General features: G+C 46.8%; 1 protein-coding gene across 13 annotated transcripts in view; it reads left to right on the top strand.

Moving 5' to 3' along the window:
* Fgd3 (FYVE, RhoGEF and PH domain containing 3) overlaps positions 1-22501 on the top strand; it is a 63504-nt gene that overhangs the window by 16256 nt on the left and 24747 nt on the right. For 7 of the 13 annotated variants that reach the window (XM_035442965.1, XM_027409951.2, XM_027409952.2 and 4 more), the window contains 6 exons: positions 4769-4919; positions 5537-5695; positions 5900-6381; positions 15752-15841; positions 18395-18531; positions 20202-20358. In XM_035442965.1, coding sequence (XP_035298856.1) covers positions 5950-6381; positions 15752-15841; positions 18395-18531; positions 20202-20358 — 816 coding nt within the window. In that variant the 5' untranslated portion in view covers positions 4769-4919; positions 5537-5695; positions 5900-5949. Of the gene's footprint in view, positions 1-3881; positions 4212-4768; positions 4920-5536; positions 5696-5899; positions 6382-15751; positions 15842-18394; positions 18532-20201; positions 20359-22501 lie in introns of those variants that run through there. The other 6 variants (XM_027409956.2, XM_027409955.2, XM_027409953.2 and 3 more) reach the window with 5 other exon arrangements.

Genomic DNA, 22501 nt, shown 5'->3' with positions numbered 1-22501 from the left:
CACACACACACACACACACACACATACACACGTAGATATAATAGTAATTTTATTTTGTTTAAGATCAAATGAGCCAGGCATGACAATGCATACCTTTAATCTCATCCTTCAAGAAGTAGAAGTAGTCAAATCTCTGTGATCTCAAAGCCAGCTTGCTATTTATAGCAAGCTCCAGACAAGCCAGGGCTGCATAGTAAGACCCTGTCTCAAAAAAAAAAAGTCAGGTGAAAAAGTTTCCCGATTTGACTTTGGAATCACAGCCACCCTATGCAATAGGTAGCTCCGTCCTTGATGTTCTGTAGCCCTGATGGCCAACCCTCATGCGTTCCTGAACTGGCAACCTTGTGATTTTTCTGTCAATCTAGCTTTAGGCCAAAATTATTGCTGTGCTTGGTACTTAGTGTCCCTGTGTCCTGTCGTAGCTGAGTGGGGTAGAGGCCTCTGCTTGTTACACTGGCCTAAAGTTCTTTTGGGTGACAATAATCTGTCAAATGAATGTGCCATACTGCCTATTAGGACATCCAAAAATAAACAAAATGGCTAACTGGGGAGTGGGGTTGTATGATGTCCCACACTTCAGGAATCTGTCTGTGTAGGACCATGCTGTGGACTTTCTCGGGAACACAGGGCTGAGTGTGGCCCTGGTTTTCTAGGAAATAAGGCATATAAACAGGACCTTGCTACATGCAAAACCCCAGGGATAACAAGGGCCACATTGCCTTGAAGATGGATGTATTGACTGGAGATATACCACAGAAGTAAATGACAACCTAGCGTACACAAGGCCTTGGAGTCTATCTTGGGGTGAGAGTAGAGGGCATCTACGCAGGTCTTCCTACGAGACCAGGCTGCTGGAGCCTCTGGGAGCTGGTTGTTCCTGGATGTGCAGGGAATTCTATTCTTCCCCTTCTGTTTCCTCCATCTCTGGATCTGTCATCCAGGGAGGTGTCTATGGCCTAGAAATGTAGCCCATGAGAAAGTCATTCCTTAAGCCATATGCTGAAACTGTAGTAATACAAGGGCCACCATGGTCCTCCATGCTGTGCCACCATTCACTGTCCCTAGCCTCAACCCTAGGTGACGGGATATATAGTTGGGCCTTTTTTGGGAGGACTGGGAGAAGAGGGCAGTGGCACAGAGCACCAAAGATGTGTGTTGAAGCTTCAAAAACAGGTTGGTGGGCGCTCTCTGCATGGCTCCGACCTTTGTGGGCCACACTCCTCCTGGTGCTCCACTCGACCAGGAGTAAATTCAGGTGTTCTGAGATATTGACGTCTTGATGTGAATTCTCAGAGCTTCCTCCCCCCGCCCCCCAGTGGTTCAAAAGAAACAGTTCCCTCTGAAAATGGTGGCTTTGGCCTGCAGTCACAGCCCTGAGGAGACAGAGGCAGGAGGATGCTGAGTTTGAAGTCAGCCTGGATGATAGCAAGACCCCCCCTCTCTCTCCTCTCTCTATCAAAAAGACACTTTGTTGTCTTCTTCACTTAGTTTGCACTCATACCGCCCCCCACCCGTCCCACTAATCCCACCCCACTGTATTCTCAGCAGATGGGGGTACCCTTGGCCACAGCAGCAGCTCCTGGAGCCCTTCCTAGGCTGATCACCCCCAGGTCACTAGGTCACTAGGTGACATTAATCATGCTGGGTACTGGTTATCCCATGTGGGCTAAGCAGGCTAGAGGCACCCTGGAGCTTGCTACTTGATAATACAGATTTGGTGGATCGTCTTTTCTTTTTGGCCCCAAGACAGGGTCTCTCCGTGTTGCCCTGGAACATGCTCTGTAGACCAGGCTGGTCTTGACCTCACGAGATCTGCCTGCCTCTGCCTCCTGAGTGCTGGGACTAAAGGCATGTGCCACCATCACCCAGCCTTGGTGGGTTTTCAGTGTGAAGCTATTAAGTTAAGCCAAGGAGAAGCTAAGCAAGGATCCAAAGTGTCTTGTCTACAGCCATTCTGTCATTTTCCTTAGATACAGGCCTAATACGCTTTAATGCTCTTGTCTGATGTTTCCAACATCCTCGTCAGTTATGAGTCAGTTTCAACTGATCAGGCTTTTGGTTTGTTTTTTTCCATCATGACTGGTTATATGTGTGTCTGGTATTTGGGAGGAGGGATCCCCCCCCCACACACACAAGGTCTATGTAGCCTCTACCCTCCCACATAGCCCAGGATGAACTTGAACTTCTGGCCCCCCTGCCTTCTCATCTGAGTGATTACAGGGTGTACCACCACATCCAGTTTAGAGCTGGGGATTGAACTCAGGGCATACATACTATGTAAGCCCTCTACCAATTGAGCTACACCCCCTGGCCTGCCTGGCAATTTTTGATTAGATGCCAGGCATTGTGTTTTGCTTTTTCCATGCTAGATGCTAGATATTACAGTTTTCTTCAAGGATAAAATTAAATTGTAAGGAGTTTGGCCTTCCTGTAAAGATTTGTTAAGTGGGATGGCAGGGTGGGCCACTGGAAGGGCAGTAATTGATCTCCCACCACCAAGGCAAGGCTCCCCTGAGTTCTGGATCTGGCACCCTGCAGATCTGCAGTTTTCAGGTTGGACAGCGATCACAGGAACCTGCCCTGGGTAGGTGTTGCAAATGCTCCCCTTTGTCCATGCTTCTGAAGTGTCCTGGGGGCATCTCTGCATCTTTTTCTGTCAAGCTCTCACCTTTGTCCTGTCAGCCCTACTCAGACTTCATAGTTAACTGGACATCTTCTCTTCTCTGAGAGCCCACTGGGCTCTCCTTCCTGGTTCCTGGCTCGCAATCGTCCTTAGTCATTCGAGACAGCAAGCAGTCTCACCCACTGGTTCCCAGGTATCAAGGCTTGTGAGGCTCTGCTGTCTGATGTGTGGGGTAAACTCTCCTTTGTACGGTATATAGTTACAGACTGCACACCACTTGCACTGGGCATTTTCCTCTCCATTTGATGTTGGCTCCACTAAAAATAAATCCAGTTTCTGAGCTGAACATGATAGCGTACACCAAGCATCCCAGTATTTGAGAGGTAGAAGCAGAGAGCATTGAGGTTTAAAGGCCAGTCTTGACCTTTAAGTATAACAGGTTTGTCACCAGCCTGAACTACATGAGAACCTGTCTCAGAAACAAAGATGAGGTGGGAAGATGGCTCAGTGGCTCAGATGCTTGCTGTACAATGTGACAATCTGAGTTTGGGTCCCCAGCACCCACATAGAAATCTGGGCATGATAGCCAGTTCCTGTAACCCCAGTGCTGGGTAGATGGACAAAGAAGATCCCTGGACTTGCTTGCTGTCTAGCCAGTCTAGCCAAACTGAGTTCCAGGTTTAGTGAGAGGCCATGTCTAAATAAGACGGAGAGTGACTAAGCATGACACTCAGTGTTGACTTCTGGCACGCACACAAACACAAACACATGTCTTGACCAGAAGCACAACTCCCCTGCAGTGGGGCCAAGCCAGCCTCTACTCTGCCAGATCACAGCCTCTGACCACACAGAGGCTGAACTCAACTCACATTCCTCCTAGAGCTTTTTATTGCTGTGTCATGTCTGCCTTCTGGAAACTTGCATTTTATCTCCCATGCTATGAGAAGAATGCAGAAAAACATGTATTTTCTGTTTGGAAGTCTAACGTTTCTGTCCAGCGAGGCTGCTAAGAATGTAGCATGAATTCTAGTTACTGTTTAGCTTGCTACCATCTTGGAACATGCTCAACAAACATCTTTCTTGCTGAATTTGACAGGTAAATTCAATTACAGTCCAGCTATTACAGATGTTTGGACACCTAAGACGCACTTGGCCTTGCGGCAGTGTTATATAGTAACTAGAGTAATAAAGCTATTTCCTTTAAAAAAAAAAAAAAAAAAAAACAGAATGTGACGCTGACCAATGAAAACTGTCTTCCTGGTGAGACTTTGGAGTCTACCCCAAGGTAGTTTAGCTACAGGAAGGTGAGAGCTCAGGAGCCTATGTGGGTGGGAGGAGCTCTGTCTGTTGGCTGCCAGAGACAGGGGAAGCCACTGACTGTGTGTGTGTGTGTGGCAAGGCAGTCAGGTGTAGCTCCAGGTCAAGGACAGACATCTTCTCCCTGTGCACACAAGAGTGTGAGGCTGGCGTCTGCACCCATGGTTCCAACTCTGCTCTCCGGAGAAGGAGCTGTGGGCCAGGGACTATCTGAGAGGGAGGGAGGACCAGCATGTGCATCGAGCTACAGAGTATCCAGCATAGGAACAGTGTGAGTATGTTGACCGTGAGTGTTTGTGTGTGGTGTGTGTGTGTGTGTGTGTGTGTGTGTGTGTGTGTGTAGCACTATGTGAACGTGCCACTGTGTCTAGCAGAGTGTGAATGTGTGAGTTACTGTGTGAATAGCAGAGCTACTGTGTGTGTTTAAGATCGCTACTGTGTGGAGACTTTTCAATGAGTTGCTAGGAGTGTCTCTGAGTGACAGTGTGGACTAGGGAAGATTGTGATGTGCCAGCTCTCCTAAACCTGGGCGTTGCCTACACATTCCAGCTGATCCCTGGCTTCAGGGCGCTGCTCACACATGGGCACCAACCCCAGCGCCATCCTGGCCTTCTTGGGTCACATGTGTGGCCTCAGAAACTGACAGTGAGCCTTTCTTTCTGTGCCCTCCTCCATCTATCTACCCTGAGGAAGCCTGTGTTCTGCCCTGCGTTTGCTGTGGTGGGTGGGGACTAAGATGTCTTTCTTCAGCTCCTTACACTAGAGCTGGGCTTTGGCTCTTTCAAACATCATTCTCTTTTGTTTTTGTTTTTGTTTTTTTTTTTCCAGTACTTTCTAAACAGCTCCACTTGCAATGTCTGGGCAAGAGATTTTCAATAGCCAGTTCTAGTCTCTGTTGGGCAATCCAGAGCCCAGGAGGAAGCAGGCACCTGCCTGTCAATCTCTGTCAGCCTCATTGGGCAACAGCATTGGGCAACAGGTAAGTGACTGTTGTCTGTAGCCCCCTTGTTCCTCTGAAATTGCACTTTAGTATCAAGAAGATTATTTCAGAGATGGTTTATCTCCCTCTAGTCAAGTCTCACCTTTGACCCTCCTCAGAGCTGTTGATGAATCCCTTGAGCTGGGAGAATTGACTCTTGACTCTGTCTCCTGTGTGGTGTGCAAGTTTCACGTGAACTGCCTATAGTGCCCAGGTCATTGGCTTCATCTCCTAAGAATGTCAGGGTTTAAAAAGCTGTGCGGACACAGTTGTGTGTTATAAATAGAAGCTGCCACCCTTCTACTGGGTGTGTCGATGTTTCAGGAATGTTTTTTAAATGTATTAAACAGCCAGTAGCCTCTCATCCTAGGAACTCCACACAGTATTCTACAGGATTCCTTCTGTGTGGGTGAGATGGTGTACATCCATCCATGTGCGCACAAGTGCGTGCGTGCGTGCGTGCGTGCGTGCGTGTGTGTGTGTGTGTGTGTGTGTGTGTGTGTGTGTGTGTGTATGTGTAGGCCAGAGGTCACATCGGTTTTTTTGAATCAGGGTTTCTCACTAGAACTCATTCTTTTGGCTGGCACTGAGTTCTGAGGATCCAACTGTCTCCACAGGCCCCACCCCTGCCTAGCACAGGCATTACAGGCAGTCACCACCACCACCACAACTAACTTTTGATGCCGGGGCTATGTGTCTGAACTCAGGTCCTCATGTTTGTACAGCAGCAAGCACTTTACTCACGGACTCCCCAGGCCCAGGACTTCTTTATGTAGGTAAAAACCTTACTTTTCAGATGAAACACATTCCCTTTGCCATTCTCTCAAAGCCTGTCTGGATAGGACCCAACTGAAGCCAATGGGGTGTTGTGAAGTAATATTTCCCACACAGCCCCAGCCTGTCCTGTTGTCTGACTGAGGTTGACTCTCTGGGGGCTACATTCAGTGACTGTACTGATCAGGCATCTTTCTCTCCAACAGGAAGTCCCTGACCAGCTTCCTAGCAGAGCCCAGGGAGTTTGGCTGTGAAGATGGAGTTGGGTAGAAACTCCTCAACTCCCAGAGAAACCATTGCTCCTCTTGGTGCTGGGCCCAGAAGCTCTCCACTGGGGAAGCTTCAAGTACTTCCCATTGGGCCAGGTGCCCACCTAGGGGCTCCTGGCAGCCCGGCTTCTGCAGGGGACAGCTCCTTGGGTGAGCCAAGTGACGCCATGAAGATCCCCAACAGGGACAGTGGGATTGACAGCCCATCATCCAGTGTGGCCAGTGAGAACTTCCCCTGTGAAGAGGGCAGTGAGGGCTCCCCAGGCCCTGCCATACTGGGGCTACACCCTGAGACAGCTGTGGACAGCCAGGTCCCACAAGACACCACCCCCCAGGAGGAGGAAGATAGCGGTGTGGGTGAGGAGCCTGATCCTAAGATCACCGCTTCCAGGCCAGAGGAGAATGTCGGCTTGACTCAGGTAAGCTTCCCTTCCTCCACATTAAACACAGGGTGCCTGGACAGCACTAGAGATTTGTAGTGTGTAACACCCACACCTGTGCTCAGGAAATGTACCCACACACTCACTCCACACAAGGGGAATGTCTGGGATGGAGTCTACCAGAGAAGGCTGGGAGGGGCCTCAGATACCTTGGGTGTGCTCATGCATCACAAGTGAATGTGGTTTCTTCCTCACTGGTATGTGTGTGTGTGTGTGTGTGTGTGTGTGTGTGTGTGTGTATGTGTGTGTGTGTGTGTGTGTGTGTGTGTGTGTGTGTGTGTGTGTGTGTAGGGGTGTTTCATAGATAGTTATTAATTCTCCTTTAAAAGTTTGGTAGAATTGTCAGTGAAGCCACCTGTCCCTTATCCTTGGTGGAAAGTTTGGGATTATTGATTCAATGTCCTTATTAATTTCCCTTTTTTCTGAGGATTCTTTTTTTTTTTTTAGGTTGTACAATTTGTTAGCACATAATCACTCATTTTCTTATATCCTTTTCTGCTTCACATCCCCATTTGTAACAATACCACCCCCTCTTTCATTTCTGACTTCAGTAAGTGAGTCTTCTCTCTGTTCTGTAAGGTAACCTAGATAAACTTTGTGAGTTTTCTTGAGCTTTTCAGAAAACCAAGTTTGGCTTGGTTACTCTTCTGAAATTGTTTTTCCATTCTTTGCCTTTTATCTCTGTTGTGATCTTTCTTACTTCCTTCCTCCTTCTAGCCTAGCCTTGGGCTTAGCCTACTCTTGCTCTTCTAGTTTTTCAATATGTGCAGTTAGGTTGTTTCAAGATTTTGTTTCTCTCTCTCTCTCTATATATATATATATTTTCTGGTGCTGGGAATGGAGCCCGGGACCTTGTACGTGATAGATAAGTGCTATGCCAGCACTTCTTTCCTTGTCTTTTGCGTGTCTGTGTTCACATGTGTGGGGGCATACTTAAGAAGGCAGGCGTATGTGCACCTGTGTGGGAAGGCGTGTGGAGGCCCGACGTTGGTGCTGCGTGTCTTCCTAGACCTTTCTCCGTTATAGGTATTGAGGCAGGATCTCTTCTTGAACCTACCATGTAGCTAACCAGCTTGCCCTGGGATCCCCTGTCCCTGCCTCCTGAATGCATCGGTGTTACTTAATTTGCCTATATCTGTGGATTTTCTCCATTTCCTGGCTTTATTCTGTTGTGACTGAAAAAGATATTTTGAATAATTTCAACTCTCTTTGTTAAGACTTTTTTTTTGTGCAGCACATGATCTATCATGTGTTGCTGTGTGAACCATTGTGTATGATGGTGTCCAAGACCTGGGTTTGCCTACTGATCTTCTGTCTGGATGTTCTGCCCATTACAGAAAGATGGGTAGCAAGGCTTCTAGCTGTTAATTTGTTGCTGGTTAGTTCTCCACCCAATGGTGTCACAGTTGACTTCAATTGTTGTCATATCTTCTTGGTGATCTTTTTATCATGCTTTTTATAATTATTTTTAATTTTTAAAAACATGGTTATTTGCCGGGCGTTGGTTGGTGGCACATGCCTTTAATCCCAGCACTCGGGAGGCAGAGGCAGGTGAATCTCTGTTAGTTTGAGCCAGCCTGGTCTCCAGAGCGAGGAGACAGAAACCCTGTCTCGAAAAACCAAAACAAAAAAACAAAAAAACAAAACAAAAAAAAACAAAAACAAAAAAAAAAAAAAAACATGGTTATTTAGTGTGTGGAGGGGGGGTGTGGCGTCAGAGATCAGCTTTGTGAAATGGGTTCTTTCCTTTCCACCATGTAGGTCCCAAAGATTGAACTCAGGTCACCAGGTTTAGTGACAAACATCTTACTCTGTTTGCTAAAAATAAGGCCACTCACTTTTTTGGGGGTGTTGCTATTTGCATAGGACATATTCTCCTATCATTCCCCACTTTCATCATGTGTGTTCCTGTATGCAAATATACAAAATGAGTTTCTTGGGAGTAGCATATGTAGGTAGATTTTTCTGTCCCTCCTGCCAGCTCCCAAATCACGACATGGAGACTTATTATTAATTCTGAAAGCTCAGCCGATAGCTTAGGCTTGTTCCTAACTAGTTCTTATAACTTAAATTAACCCCTTTCTATTAATTGACTTTCTGCCATGTGGCTTTATTACCTTTATTCTGTATGGCCCCTGCTTTCCTGCCTCCTCCATCTCTGTCCTTCTTCTCGGCGTCCTCTCTGCCCTGAAAATCCTGCCTAGCTATTGACCACTCAGCTTTTTATTAAACCAATCAGAGTGACAAATATTCACAGTATACAAAAAGATTATTCCACAACAACATATTTAAGAAAGAGGGAGTTTAAGTTCACCCTCAGCTGTACAGGCAGTTTGAGCCCTATCTGAGTTACAGGAGATCCTTTCTCAAAATAACAAACAAACAAACAAACAAAACATAATTAACTGTTGCTTGCTTGCTTCTTGGTGCCCCAGGATGCCACCTGCATGGTGTTGGATCGGGGAAGAGGGGGACTGACTCACTTTCTGCCTTAGGCTGGCTGGGGACTTGCCTCATAGCCTGGCTGTCTCATACTCTCAGTCCTCTAGCTGGGATTCCAGGTGTGTGCTGCCACACCCAGCTTCAGCTGTCTTTAGTTCATGTGACCTATGTATTTTTCCCGAAGAATACATATTAAGTCAATACTAATGGGGAAAGATGTAAAGGCTGCTCCTAAGGTTGCTGTCTATACCTCATCTCTTTCTTTCTCTCTTCTTTCTTCCCAATCATTTTTCTTTGCATTGGTTTCATCAATATTTGTGATGATGTAATTTGATACCTTCTATTTTTACTTTTGTGCATATTCATAGATGTTAAACTTCTAGTTACCCTTGCTGTTACTAAAACATTTTAAATCTACAGTGTTTCATTTTGATGCTGACAAAGCTCTAGTATTTTCTACCTCTCCCTCCCTGATTCACAAATTTACCTGTATATGTTACAGAACACTGAAGATAGATTCAATGTTTCTTTTTTTAAGATTTTATTTATTTATTATGTATACAACACTCTGCTTCCATGTATATCTGCACACCAGAAGAGGGCACCAGATCCCATAACAGATGGTTGCGAGCCACCATGTGGTTGCTGGGAATTGAACTCAGGACCTCTGGAAGAGCAGTCAGTGCTCTTAACCTCTGAGCTATCTCTCCAGTCCCCTAGATTCAATGTTTCTATTGTTAAATCTTTCTGCGAATGTGTAATCCAGGATGACCCCAAACTAATAATTCTCCTGCCTTAGGCTCTAAGTGGTAGGATTGAAGGCATGTGCTTCACACCCACACACAGTTTACGCGATGCTGGCATTAAACCCTGAGATTCCTGCACTCTAGGCAGGTGCTCTACCGACAGGGCTATATCTGTAGCCCTATTTATCATCTCTACTTGAAGGACTCCTTTTTTTTTTTTTTAAATTGTTTTATTTGGGAAAAGTGCTTCTTACAAAAGGGCAGCTGCAAAATACAGAGACCTCTGCAACGATGACTTGTTTTTCTTAAGTGAAAGAATGGGTGGGAAGCAAGGCAGAGGGACAAATCCGAGCATCTCAAGTTATTTCCGGAAACAGAGCAACAAAATGCAAAGGTGAAATTCCTATCAAGGAATTGTAGCAACTTAACTTTCGCCTGTCTCGTGGGTGGCTTTGCCCTCCCCTTTCTTTAGTGGGAAAGGGGTCTATGGCTACTGCAAATGATTCCTTTAGTACAATCCACACCTCAGTTTGGAATCCATCTGTCTACTTTCAAAGCTCAGGGATGGGATGAGGCAGACACCCACAAAACAAACACTGAACCAAACACAGAACCTCCGTAATAGGTCCCCTCAAACCAGAACAAAGGTTTGTCCAAAAAGTGCCTCAACTGAAAAGGCTAGACCATAAAACATTCAATACAATGTGTGTCCAAGACCCAGCTTGTACTGATAAGGGACAAGCAGATCATTTAACCTCTATGGCTGATCCCTTTTCTCTAGCATACATACAGACAGACAGCTACTAGCACTGTTATGTTAACAGCTACGGACACACTGTTTGAAGGACTTCTTTTGCCGTTCTTTTCTCCCCAAAGATGTATTTACTTGTTTATTTGCTATTAGTATGTGTCTTAGGGTTTCTATTGATGTGAAGAGGCGCCATGGCCACTGCAACTCTTTTTTTTTTTTTTTTTCCGTTTTGGTTTTTCAAGACAGGGTTTCACTGTGTAGCTCTGGTCGTCTGGTTGTCCTGGTACTTGCTCTGTAGACCAGGCTGGTCTCGAACTCACAGGGATCCACCTGCTTCCGCCTCGTAAGTGCTGGGATTAAAGGCGTGCGCCACCAGCAACCACAGCTTTTTGCTTTTAGACGGGGTCTTTTCCTGAACGTGGGGCTCATTTAACTGGGGTGGCTTACAGTCTCAGAGGTTTAGTCTGAGCAGGGTGGCACGCAGGCAGGCATAGTGCTAAAGAAGGAGCTGAGAGTTCTGTATCTTGATCCACAGGCAGCAGAAGAAGACTGTGTGCCACCCTGGCCATAGCTTAAGCATAGGAGACCCCAAAGCCCTCCCCCATGATGACACACTTCCTAATAATGCCACTCCCTATGGGCCAAGCATTCAAACACAGGAGTCTATGGGGGCCATTTCTATTCAAACCACCACAGTATGTATGAGTCTGTGTTGTGTAGGGGAGAAACTGCATGTCCCTGTACATACCTACATCAGAAGAAGGCATCAGGTGTCCTTTTTTTTTTTTTTTTTTTGGTTTTTTGAGACAGAGTTTCACTTTGTAACTTTGTAGACCTGGCTGGCCTCAAATTTATAGAGATCCACCTGCCTCTGCCTCCTGAGTGCTGGGATTAAAGGTGTGCACCACCACCGCTGGCATCAGGTGTCCTTTCTATCACTCTTTGCTTTTTGCTTTTAGATGGGGTCTTTTCCTGAACGTGGGGCTCATATTTTCTCCATCAGGCTTGAAGCCAGCAAACCCCAGCAATCCTTCTGTTCCAGGCCCCTCGGATCTGGTTACAGGTGTGGGTAAGACACCCAGCTTTGTACATTCGCGCTGGTGTCTGAACTCAGTCTTCAAGGTTGCACAACAGCACTTTTTTTTTTTTTTTTTTTTTTTTTTTTTGGTTTTTCGAGACAGGGTTTCTCTGTGTAGCTTTGGAGCCTATCCTGACACTCGCTCTGGAGACCAGGCTGGCCTTGAACTCACAGAGATCCACCTGCCTCAGCCTCCCAAGTGCTGGGATGAAAGGTTTGCTCCACCAATGCCCGGCTGCACAACAGCACTCTTAACTGAAGAGCCTTCTCCCCAGTCCCAAGACTCATTTCATAATTTTTTTTTTTTTTGGAGTGTGGGTCTAATAATAGTAAACGCTTTCAGCCTTTGTTTTTCCAGGAAAGCCTTTACAAATTCTTTGAAGATTTATTTTATTTTGTGAGTTTGGATGTTTTGCCTGCAATGTATGAATGAGTACCACACGCACACCTGGTACTGACAGAGGACAGAGACTGTATTACAAATGGTCATGAGCCTCCATGTTGAGGCTGGGAGTCACGCCGGGTTCTTCTGCAAGGGGAACAAGTGCTCCTAACTGCTGAGCCAGCTGTACAGCCCCTTTCTGGGAAATTCCTAGTTTCTCTGTCTTAGAAGGACAGTTTCACCTGGCATTATAGCGTTGGCAGACAGTGTTTTCTCTCAGCACTCAATATATCCGTCCATTCCCTCTGGCCCTCAAAGGCTCCATGGAGGAAGCATCTGGAAATCCCGTGGAAGCTCCTGCCCATGAAACCAACCATTTCTCTCCTGCTGCCTTTAATGCTGTCTTTGACTTTTAGATCTTTTTATCATAGGGTGCCTTTGTATGCTGCCTCCTCTGTTATTGTCAAAGGGTCCTCTCTGTGTAGCCCAGGCTGACTTTGACCTCACCATTCTCCTGCCTCAGCCTCATGGGTGTCAGGATTACAAACATGAACTAGGTGGCTGGTTACTTATTCTAGTTGGAATTCTTTTGACCTTCCTTCCTTTCTTCCTTCCTTCCTTTCTTCCTTCCTTCCTTTCCTTCCTTCCTTCCTTCCTTCCTTCCTTCCTTCCTCTCTCTCTCTCTCTCTCTCTCTCTCTCTCTCTTTCTTTCTTCCTTCCTTTCTTTCTTCCTGTTTTCCTTTCTTTTTTCAAGACAGGATTTCTCTGTGTAACAGCCCTGGCTGTCCTGGAACTCACTCTGTAAACCCGGCTGACGTCAAACTCACCAAGATCTGCCTGCCTCTACCTCTGGAGTGCTGGGATTAAAGGCTTGGGCCACCACCGTCCAGCTGTTCTTTTGAGTTTCTTAGATTTGTGTGTTCATTTATTTCCTAAGATTGGGAAGTCTTGTTATCATTTCGGCAAATGACTTTTGTCTTTTATCCTTTGTGACTGTCAGATGGAGATCCTGGTCTACCAGAAGATGTCCTGAAAGTCCTTTAGAATCCTTAATACTTTTCTTCATTCTTTCTTGGTTTTTCTCACTGATTGATTTTAAGTGACTTCTTTGGGAGCAGGAGAGATGGCTTGTGGGTTAAGAGCACTGGTTGCTCTTGCAGAAGATCTGGGTTCAGTTACCATTTACTGGCAACCATCAGTAACTCCAATGTCTGGGGATATGATGCCCTCTTCTGGTACCCACGGGTACTGCATGCATAAGTGCACAGACACAAGCAGGCAAAAACACCCATACATGCAAAATAAAAAGTAGAGATCACAACAATTTTATCTATTCGAATGACTTCTCTTAAAGTTTGCTATTTCTTTTGCCTGTAAATGAGCTCCGCAGGCTATTCAACTCCTGAATGTCTTCTTCATTCTTTTTAATGGTTTTGTTTTTAGCCCTGTTGATGGTGTTCCTTGCTGATATGTCATTTCTTGATTTTCTTTTTAGCACATTTATGACAGATTTTTCCCCTATCAAGTAACTCATAGAACTTTGTGTGTGTGTGTCTGTGTGTGTGTGTGTGGGTTGCACACGCATGTATGTGTACTTGGGTGTCTTTTTTTTTTTTTTTTTTTTTTTCCAGATAGGGATTCTCTGTGTAACAGCTCTGGCTGTCCTGGAACTCACTCTGTAGACCAGGCTGGCCTTGAACTCACAGAGATCCACCTGCCTCTGCCTCAACAGTGGTGGGACTAAAGACTGCGCCATCACTGCCTGGTCCACCTTGGTTTTTTGAGACAGTGTTTCTCACTGGGATTTAGTGCCCACTGATTAGTCTGGCCAGAGAGCCCCAAGGATCTACCCAGCTCTCCCAACCCGGTACTGGAATTAACATGAATGCCACCATGACTGGCTGTTTACATAAGTACCAAGGACTGAACTCAGGCTCTTGTGCGTATGTGGCAAGGACTTTGCTGACTGAATTGACTCCCTTAAGTACCAGATCTGTATTTCATTAGGGTCAACTTCAAGGGGGTTGCTTTATTCATGTGGTTGGGCCATATTCTCCTGCTTCTTTGTCTGGTTTATAAGTTTTGTTTGCTGCTTTTAGTTTGGGCTGGATGGGAACATTTGAAGAATTTCACCCATCCAGACTTTACCCATCAACACAGTTGGGAGCTCAGAGCATCTGCCTGTGGACCCGGAATCCTGGTGTGCTGCTGGCCTTTGTTTTCAGAGGCTTTCATATGCCTGTTCCTGGTTCATCTGCTCTCTACTCATGCAAGACAGAGTCCACAGTCCCAAGTCCCCTGGGTAGAGCCCTGAGGAGCCAGACCTGTCAGTGCCTGGCCAAGCTTTCTGTTTCTGCCCTGCAGTCCCGGAGTGGAAGGGCCCTGGCGTGGGAGGAGCCCTGATGTGGAGGTTCTCTCTCCCTTGCTCCTTGCCAAATTTCAAAGAGGGGGATGCTGAAAGGCATTGCTATAGATTGAATATGCACCCCAAAATCACCTGCTAGAGTATTGTCACCAATGTGGTGATGCTGGCATCATAGTCTGTTTCATGGTTAAGCCTTTAGGAGATGTTAAGTAATGAGAATGGAGTCAATGTCCCCACAGAAGGGAGTGGAGACAGCCTGAGGATGTAGCCCAGATGCAGAGTACTTGCCTTAAGATGTGTTCAGGGCAGGGTTCAATCCCCAGCACTGTACAATAAAATGGGGATCAGGGAGGAGTTTGTGGGTTCCGTTTCTTCTGTTCCTTTATCATTTGAGGATGCAGCATCCATCCCTCTTCACCTCTCCACCCTTCGACACTGTGAGCTCAAGCATTAGCGTCACCATTTTGACACAGAGATTTGTGATTTCACCAAACACCAGACCCGCCAGTGCTTTTGATCTTGAAATTCCAGCCTTCATAACTGTGGAATACGTTTCAGGATTTTTGTTTTGTTTTGTTTTGTTTTGAACACAAATAATAAAAGCACAGAGACAGATATGGGGTTCAAGCTGAAGATCAGAAAAACAAAGCAGCCAAGCCAGTAGCTCTTACCTCTACCAAGCTGAAATGGCCATCCTGTCTCTACGAATCCTCAGACTTAATGCTCTCCCTGTCTGGAAACTGAATCTCAAATCAGACCCTGTGCGTCTTCATTTTATACCTCTCTAGTGCTGGGATTAAAGGTGTGAGCTCTGTTATTCTTTTAGACTGATTCACTCTTGTGGAGGCCAGGGTGGCCTTGAACTCACAGACATCCGTCTGCCTGTCTCCTGAGTCCTGGGATGACCGAGTCCTCCTATTTATTCTCTTCTGCCTGCCAGCCCCGCCTATCCCTTTCCTGCCCAGCTATTGACAGCTCAACTTTTTAGTGCCTTAGACAGGCCAGGTGAAACAAATGCAGCATATCTTTATATAATTTAACAAATGCCAAAAAAACCAATGTGGCAGGAACATCTTTACATCATTAACAAAGGCAGCAGAAACTAATGTAACAACCTTTACACAGTTAAAGTAATAATATGCAGCATAAACAAATGTGACATATCTTTACATAGTTAAGTAGGGCACGTACATGTACATATGTGTATATATGTGTACATGTGTGTTACTAGTGATGGAATCCTAGGTTTTGTATGTGGTAGGCAAATCTTCTTTCACTGAACTGCACCCCAGATGTACATTGGATTCTGATGTGGTTGCTATGGCTGCTCCCTACTGGACCATAGGCCTGCTCCCTATGGTCCAGAACCATAACAGTTCCATCTGGACTGCAGTGGCTTTGGGGAGATTGGCAGAAACTGCTGTGCTTTTTCTAGAACTCTCCATAGAAATAGCATCTAAGAGAAATAAGTACCACATCTGAGACTCAGGAGTCTCCTCCTGCTCTCTCTGCATCCTGGTGTATTGTGGGTAGCCTCGTTAGATGCACCCCCCCCCCCAGTAAGTGGCTTCCCTTCTCATTGCAGTGCTCTGACCCACAGAAGCGGCTAAACATTGCCCGGGAGCTCCTGCACACTGAGGAGGCCTACGTGAAGCGGCTGCACTTGCTGGACCAGGTAGTCCACAGGGCTGGGAATCCCCTTCTCTCCATGCCCCGAATTCAAGCTATAAATCCCTTCAATTGTTTGGGTATTATGCTTAGAGTGGGAATGACAAATACTAAAATTCAGATAAAGGGAATTGTGGCCTGAAAAATACATATTTTGTTCTCAGTGCTGTGGTTCTGGGCAGAAGCCCAGTGTGTTCACGCTGGGGGACATTTCTTCATGGAGGATGCATCATTTGAACATGAATGCATGCTGGGATCTGAGGAGATGTCTCAGTCAGTAAAGTGCTTGCCTTGCATGCACAAGGGCCGGAGTTGGATTCTTAGAACTCATGTAAATACGCCAGGCTAATAGTGGTGGCTAATGCTTATAATCCCAGCACCGGGGAGGTGGAGACAGGGAGATACCGGAAGCTTGCTGGCCAGACAGTCTAATCTTACCTACTTGGCAAGATTAAGGCTCAGTGAAAAGACCTTGTCAAAACAAAACAAAATGAAATAATAATAATAATAAAAAAGCAAAACAAGTTGGATGATACCTGAAGAATGACACCTGAACTTGTCCTCTAGCCTCCATAGGTGTGCACACACCTATGCCCATGTATGCCCGTACCCACATGGACTTGCACACGTGTGTACACACAAAACATCCATAGCTGGACCAGCGGGTGCTGTGCACCCAGGAAAACAAGGCTTGCTCGCTGTGTGGCTCCTGCCTGTGCCTCACAAGCCAGAGAAGATCTCCTTCCCCTTCTCCTGAGAGGGTGATTAGGAAACACGTCACACCCATCCCTCATACTGTTCCTACCTCACCCGTGATCCTCAGCTGTAAGCAAGCTTTCAGTAAGACTTAAAGCTGGAGGATTCTGGCTCCGACATTCATGAAAGAAACCTAAGTGGGGCTGGAGAGATGGCTCGGTAGGTACAAGTGTGCCTTAGTTAGGGTTACAATTGCTGTTCTGAACCACCACGATCAAAAGCAAGCTGGAGAGGAAAGGGTTCATTTGCTTTAGGCTCTACATCATAGTCCATCACTGAAGGAAGCCAGGAGAAATTCAAACAGGGCAGGAACCCGGAGGCAGGAGCTGACACAGAGGCCATGGAGTAGTGATGATTCCTGGCTTGCCCTTCAAAGCTTACTCAGCCTGCTTTCTTAGAGCAGCCAGGACCACCAGCCCAGGGATGGCACCACCCACACCAGGCTGGACCCTCTCCCATCAGTCACTAAGAAAATGTTCCACAGCAGCATCTTATGGAGGCATTTTCTCAGCTTAGGGCCCCTCCTTTCAGATGACTCTAGCCTGTGTGAAGTTGACACAATGCTAGCCAACACGCATGCTCTCTGTGTAAACACCAAGTCCTGTGTTTGAATCCAGCACCCAAGTAAAAAGGGCATTCTTGGGGCTGGAGTGATGGATCAGCGTTTGGGGGCACTGGTTGCTCTTCCACAGGACCTGGGTTTGGACCCTAGCACCAGTGTAGGGCCTCACAGCCATCTCTAACTCCAGATCCAAAGGCTCCAGTGCACAAGGAACACCGTGGTGCATAGACATAACTCAGACAAAGCACTCCTAAACATAAACAGACCCTTTCAAAGTGCACATCTATAACCCAGCACCATGGAGGTGCAAAGACAGGGCTGCTGGGGTTTGCTGACTGCGAACCTAGCTCTACACCCTACTCAAGAGAATGTGGTGGGGACTGACGGCAGGACACCACTGTCTTTCTCTGGCCTCTGCACATGCAACACACACACACACACACACACACACACACACACACACACACACACACACACACACACACACACACACACACACACACACACACACACACACACACACACACACACACACACACACACACCACACACACACACACACACACACACACACACACACACACACACACACACACACACACACACACACACACACACACACACACACACACACACACACACACACACACACACACACACACACACCACACACACACACACACACACACACACACACACACACACACACACACACACACACACACACACACACACACACACACACACACACACACATACACACACACACACACACACACACACACACCACACACACACCACACACACACACACCACACACACCACACACACACCACACACACACCACACACACACACACACACACAGAGTAAATTTTGTTTGTTTGGTCTTTGCTTTTTTGTTTTGGAGACAAGGTTTCTTTGAGTAGCCCTGGTTATCCTGGAACTCATTCTGTACAAACTCATTCTGGCCTCAAACTCACAGAGATCCACCTCCCTCTGCTTCCCAAGTACTGGGATTAAAGGCATGCCACCTAATTAAAAACTTTTTTAATTAAAAAGCAAGCCAGGTGGTAGTGGTGCATACCTTTAATCCCAGCACTTGGGAGGCAGAGGCAGGTTCATCTTTGTGAGTTCAAGGTTAGAAAAAATAAATAAATAAAAGGAAACCAAGAGCCCACTCCTGTGGCAGGTGTCTGGCTGGCTCCCAGTCAGTGACCACTGTGGGCTTCTCTGTGCTCAGGTTTTCTGCACCAAGCTGACAGAAGCAGGGATCCCTCCAGAAGTCACCACTGGCATTTTCTCCAACATCTCTTCCATCTACCGTTTCCATGGGCAGTTCCTCCTGCCCGAGTTGCAGAAGAGGATCACAGAGGAGTGGTGAGTGTGTCATGGCCATCCATAGGACCCCCAAACCTGAGTTCATCTGCCTGGAAGCCTGACAGGTTCTTGGGGTTGGGGGTTTGTCTCCTGGAGGCCTGGGTGCCCCCTTTCCCTGAGATTCTTGTTTCAACCCTAGCCCTGTCTCTCCCAGGCTGGTGGCTTTGACTGGGCCTTGGGTGTCTCTCAGCATGTAGCCTAGACGAGATTTGACATTTGAGATGAACAGTGATGCCAGGCCTATTTTCCCTCTCAGCCTGTTCCTACCTTACTTTTTAAAAGGACCTTCTCGTCAGCAGTGGCTCCAGGTCCTCTCCTTTCTGTGCCCCTCAGCTTTTTGCCTATTTTCAGCATAAGCTGCAAGCCACTATTAGTGCCATGACACGGGAGAGGCCTGCCAATTTTTACTGCGCGCTCCCTGCATTTGGGAGGCCTGAAGTTTGCCTGCCTTGCTTTGCAGGGCTTGTGTGCCCCTCATGTCTCCTGACTTTGCCTTGGGTGACTGGGGATGTTTGTCTTGTCATCTTTGTCTCTGTGTGGCTGCGCCACTTTGTGAATCTTCGGAAACTGCAGAGCAGGTTTCACTGTGTCCTGAAGGTGTTTAGAGCCGGGTGTGGACTTGTGGTCACAAAGTTGATGTCTGGCAGCGCAGGCTTTCTCCTTCCATGCTCTGGAGTACCTGTTGGTCCTCACAGTATCTCCGTAGTCCTGTAAATGAGGATGACACAGGGCCTCTTGCCTTTCATCCCTAGTTGTTTAATTTATAAAATAAACCTTTGTGCACAGTTTCATAGGAGTACCAAGTGACGCCCTTTTTCTTGGGTTTTGTCATTAATAAGTATAAATCTCCAAAAAGGAGTGCTAAGATCAAAAATTACTATGTTGATTTTTCCTGTGGAGATTTGAACAATACTACTTACCCAAGACAGGGCTCTAATGATAGACCAAAAAGTAAAACCAACGGATTCCATCCAATCCCAGCTTAGCTGAAGCAGTGAGCATGGGTGACTTCAAGGTGGCTGCAGCAGGGGAGGTATCATGACAGCTGCATTCCTGGAGCTCCCCACAGCCTGATGGCAGCTTGGCAGAATGAAAAGTCTCTCCCAAGCAATTGCTACCGCTTGTATGACCTTAGGTGGGAGGCCTTCTGAATCGTGTAAGTTTCAGGAGCTTCATGAAGTTTTGGTGGCTTCCTGAGGCTGGTAAGTTTTACTACCTGAGTCTTAAGGAGCCTCCCTTTCCCGGAGTGGGTGTTTTAATGGAGAGGAAATAACTGCACAACATGTTTACTTCCTAGACTCTCCTTGTTCACTCAGCGCAGTCAGACGTTTTTTTCACCATTGGTCCTGCAAAGTCCTCCCTTTTCTCCATGGCTTTGGCGGCAGTGTATGGAGCCACCATTTCTAACCTGTGCTCATTTAGAATGTCACTTCACCACCCATCTTTGATAACTGTGGCCCGCCACTCAAGGGCAGCACTATTGCTAAGACCCTCCCTCTGTTTGGGTTCTGGGCCCCAGCTGGTGCTACTGAGGTGTTTAGAGAAATGCTCTTTTAGCGTCCAGCCCACACTCTGGGAGGAAACATGCTCCAAGAGGGTGACAGACACGCTTACCATCAGAGCACTACTCCACCTAGACTGTTCATTGATGACCACGCTTCTCCACACAGGGACACAAACCCTCGACTTGGAGACATCCTGCAGAAACTGGCCCCATTCCTGAAGATGTATGGCGAGTATGTCAAGAACTTTGACAGGGCAATGGGGCTGGTGAGCACATGGACCCAGCGCTCTCAGCAGTTTAAGGATGTCATCCACAGCGTCCAGGTAGGTGGCTGCAGAAGTGTGACATACACTTTTTTTTTTAATCCAAAAAGTTTTTTTTTTTTTTTTTTTTTAAGACAAGGTCTCAGGCCAAGCATGTGCCTTTAATCCCAGCACTCAGGAGACAGAGGCAGGTGAATCTTTGTGAGTCTGGGGCCAGCCTGGTCTACATAGCAAATTCCAGACCAGACAGCACTACATACTAAGACCATGTCCAAAACCAAAACAAACAAAATAAACCTCCACAACCAGACAAGGTCTCTAGGCCTGACTAGTTTGAACTCCCTATGCAGCCAAGGATGACCTTGGACCTCCAACTTTTCTTCCTTCACCTCCTGAGTGCTGAGATTACAAGTGTGCATCACCACACCTGGTTTATACAGTGCTGGGATTACAAGCCTGCATCAGCATGCCTGGCTTTTTCTACATGGGTTCTGGGGTTGAATTCAGGTCCTCATGCTTGAGCAGTTACAGCGTCTCCCCATCCCAGCCCCCTGGAGAAGCTGCGACACTAAATTCTCACATAAGGGTGTAGTATAAGACCCACATCTCCCTCCAGAGGGCAAGGCAGTCTTCAGCCTGAGCATAGCCACTGTCCCTGTCCACACAGGGCAGGACAGGCTCTTGGGGCTAGCAGGTCCTCAGGATTGGGATGACAATTATCTGCATTGATTGACTCAGCACTATGTTGTCCCTGAGCAGTGGGTACAGTCTGGGGATACTTCCTGTTAGACACAGTCATGGTTCTGCCCCTTGGCCTCAGCACAATTCAGCCATTCTCGGCAAAGACCTGGACTGTGTCTGCTGATCTGATGTTGCTTCTGCTATCTGGAGGGTAGAATCTGGGCCAGGTCTACAGTGCCCAGGATGCCCCACGGCAGCAAATTCTCCTATGCAAAGTCCATGGCCAAAGCCAAAAAGCCTTGACCTGGACAAAAATGGGATCAAATGACCATCAGGTTTCCCTTGGTCTCTGGAGAATTCTTTGCTTGATCCAAAGCCTATTTTAAATTATAAGCCTTAAAAAAATCCAAACGTTTACCAAGAGCTTGTAAAATGACCAACTTATGGCTAGAGAAAGAGCCAAGTACCTGAGTTTGGACCTCTAGCACCAGGTGAAGGCAGGCATGGTGGCATGTAGATGGAATTTTCTGTCTCTCCTGGTTCCACAGCCATTTAGCACACAGAGACTTATATTAATTATAAACTGTTTGGCAGATGGCTCAGGCTTCTTATTGGCTAGGTCTCCCTTAATTATTAACCCATAACTATTAATCTGTGTATCTCCACAAATTCTTAGCTTACCGGTGATGCCCAGGTCTTCCTCGGCAGCTACATAGTGTCTTTCTGGCGACTCACTATCTTCCTCCACCCAGAAGTCTCCTAGTCTGGTAGCCCTGCCTATACTTCCTGCCTGGCTACACCCTGCCTGTCCATTGGCCGAAACAGCTTTATTCATCAACCAATAAGAGAAACATGTATTTACAGCTTACAGGAGGGCATCTCCCATCAGTGGCATGTATCTGAAGCCTTGCACCAGGGGCTGAGGGTAGGGTCTCGAGACTGGTAGATTCTGGGGCTGATCAGCAAGCCTAGAAGAAGCTCAATTTTCAGTCAGAGATGTGTATGCACACAGCATACCCAGGCATGACCACAAAAGGACAAACATACAGACATTACAGATGCTCTGTGCTATTTACCGTTTTCTCTGAGCGCACATGGTGGTTGTTGTGTTTTGAAACTCATCTGCAGGCACTGCAGTCTCATCACTCAGTGTGAAGGTGCCCCACACGCCCACAGTGGTGACTGAAATGGAGAAGCTCACATGACTGTCACGGCCCACACAGTCATCAGCTATCCCAATGATGCCCTTCTAAGTTTTCTCTTTGTGGTTCACCAGCCACACTAGGGCCACACACTGCTCTCATTACCAGTTTGAGTCCTTCCCTCTAGAACAGGCTCTGCCCATGTCTTCTTGAGGGAATTGGCTGCCTCTTGACTTGGGTTTATCCACAGTTTTTCCATGATTCAGTTTGGGCAGTGCCTCTGTGTGAGTGTCACTGGAACAAAGCTTTTTTTTTTTTCTTCTCTATTCATAAATTCCTAGCAGGGAGATACTTTGAAGCCCTATGAACATCCATTCTGC

The sequence above is a fragment of the Cricetulus griseus genome, chromosome 3 (genome assembly GCF_003668045.3).
Source record: "Cricetulus griseus strain 17A/GY chromosome 3, alternate assembly CriGri-PICRH-1.0, whole genome shotgun sequence".
Taxonomy (NCBI): domain Eukaryota; kingdom Metazoa; phylum Chordata; class Mammalia; order Rodentia; family Cricetidae; genus Cricetulus; species Cricetulus griseus.
Note: the sequence above shows the minus strand (reverse complement) of the source record. Positions and strands in the feature narration are given on the sequence as shown.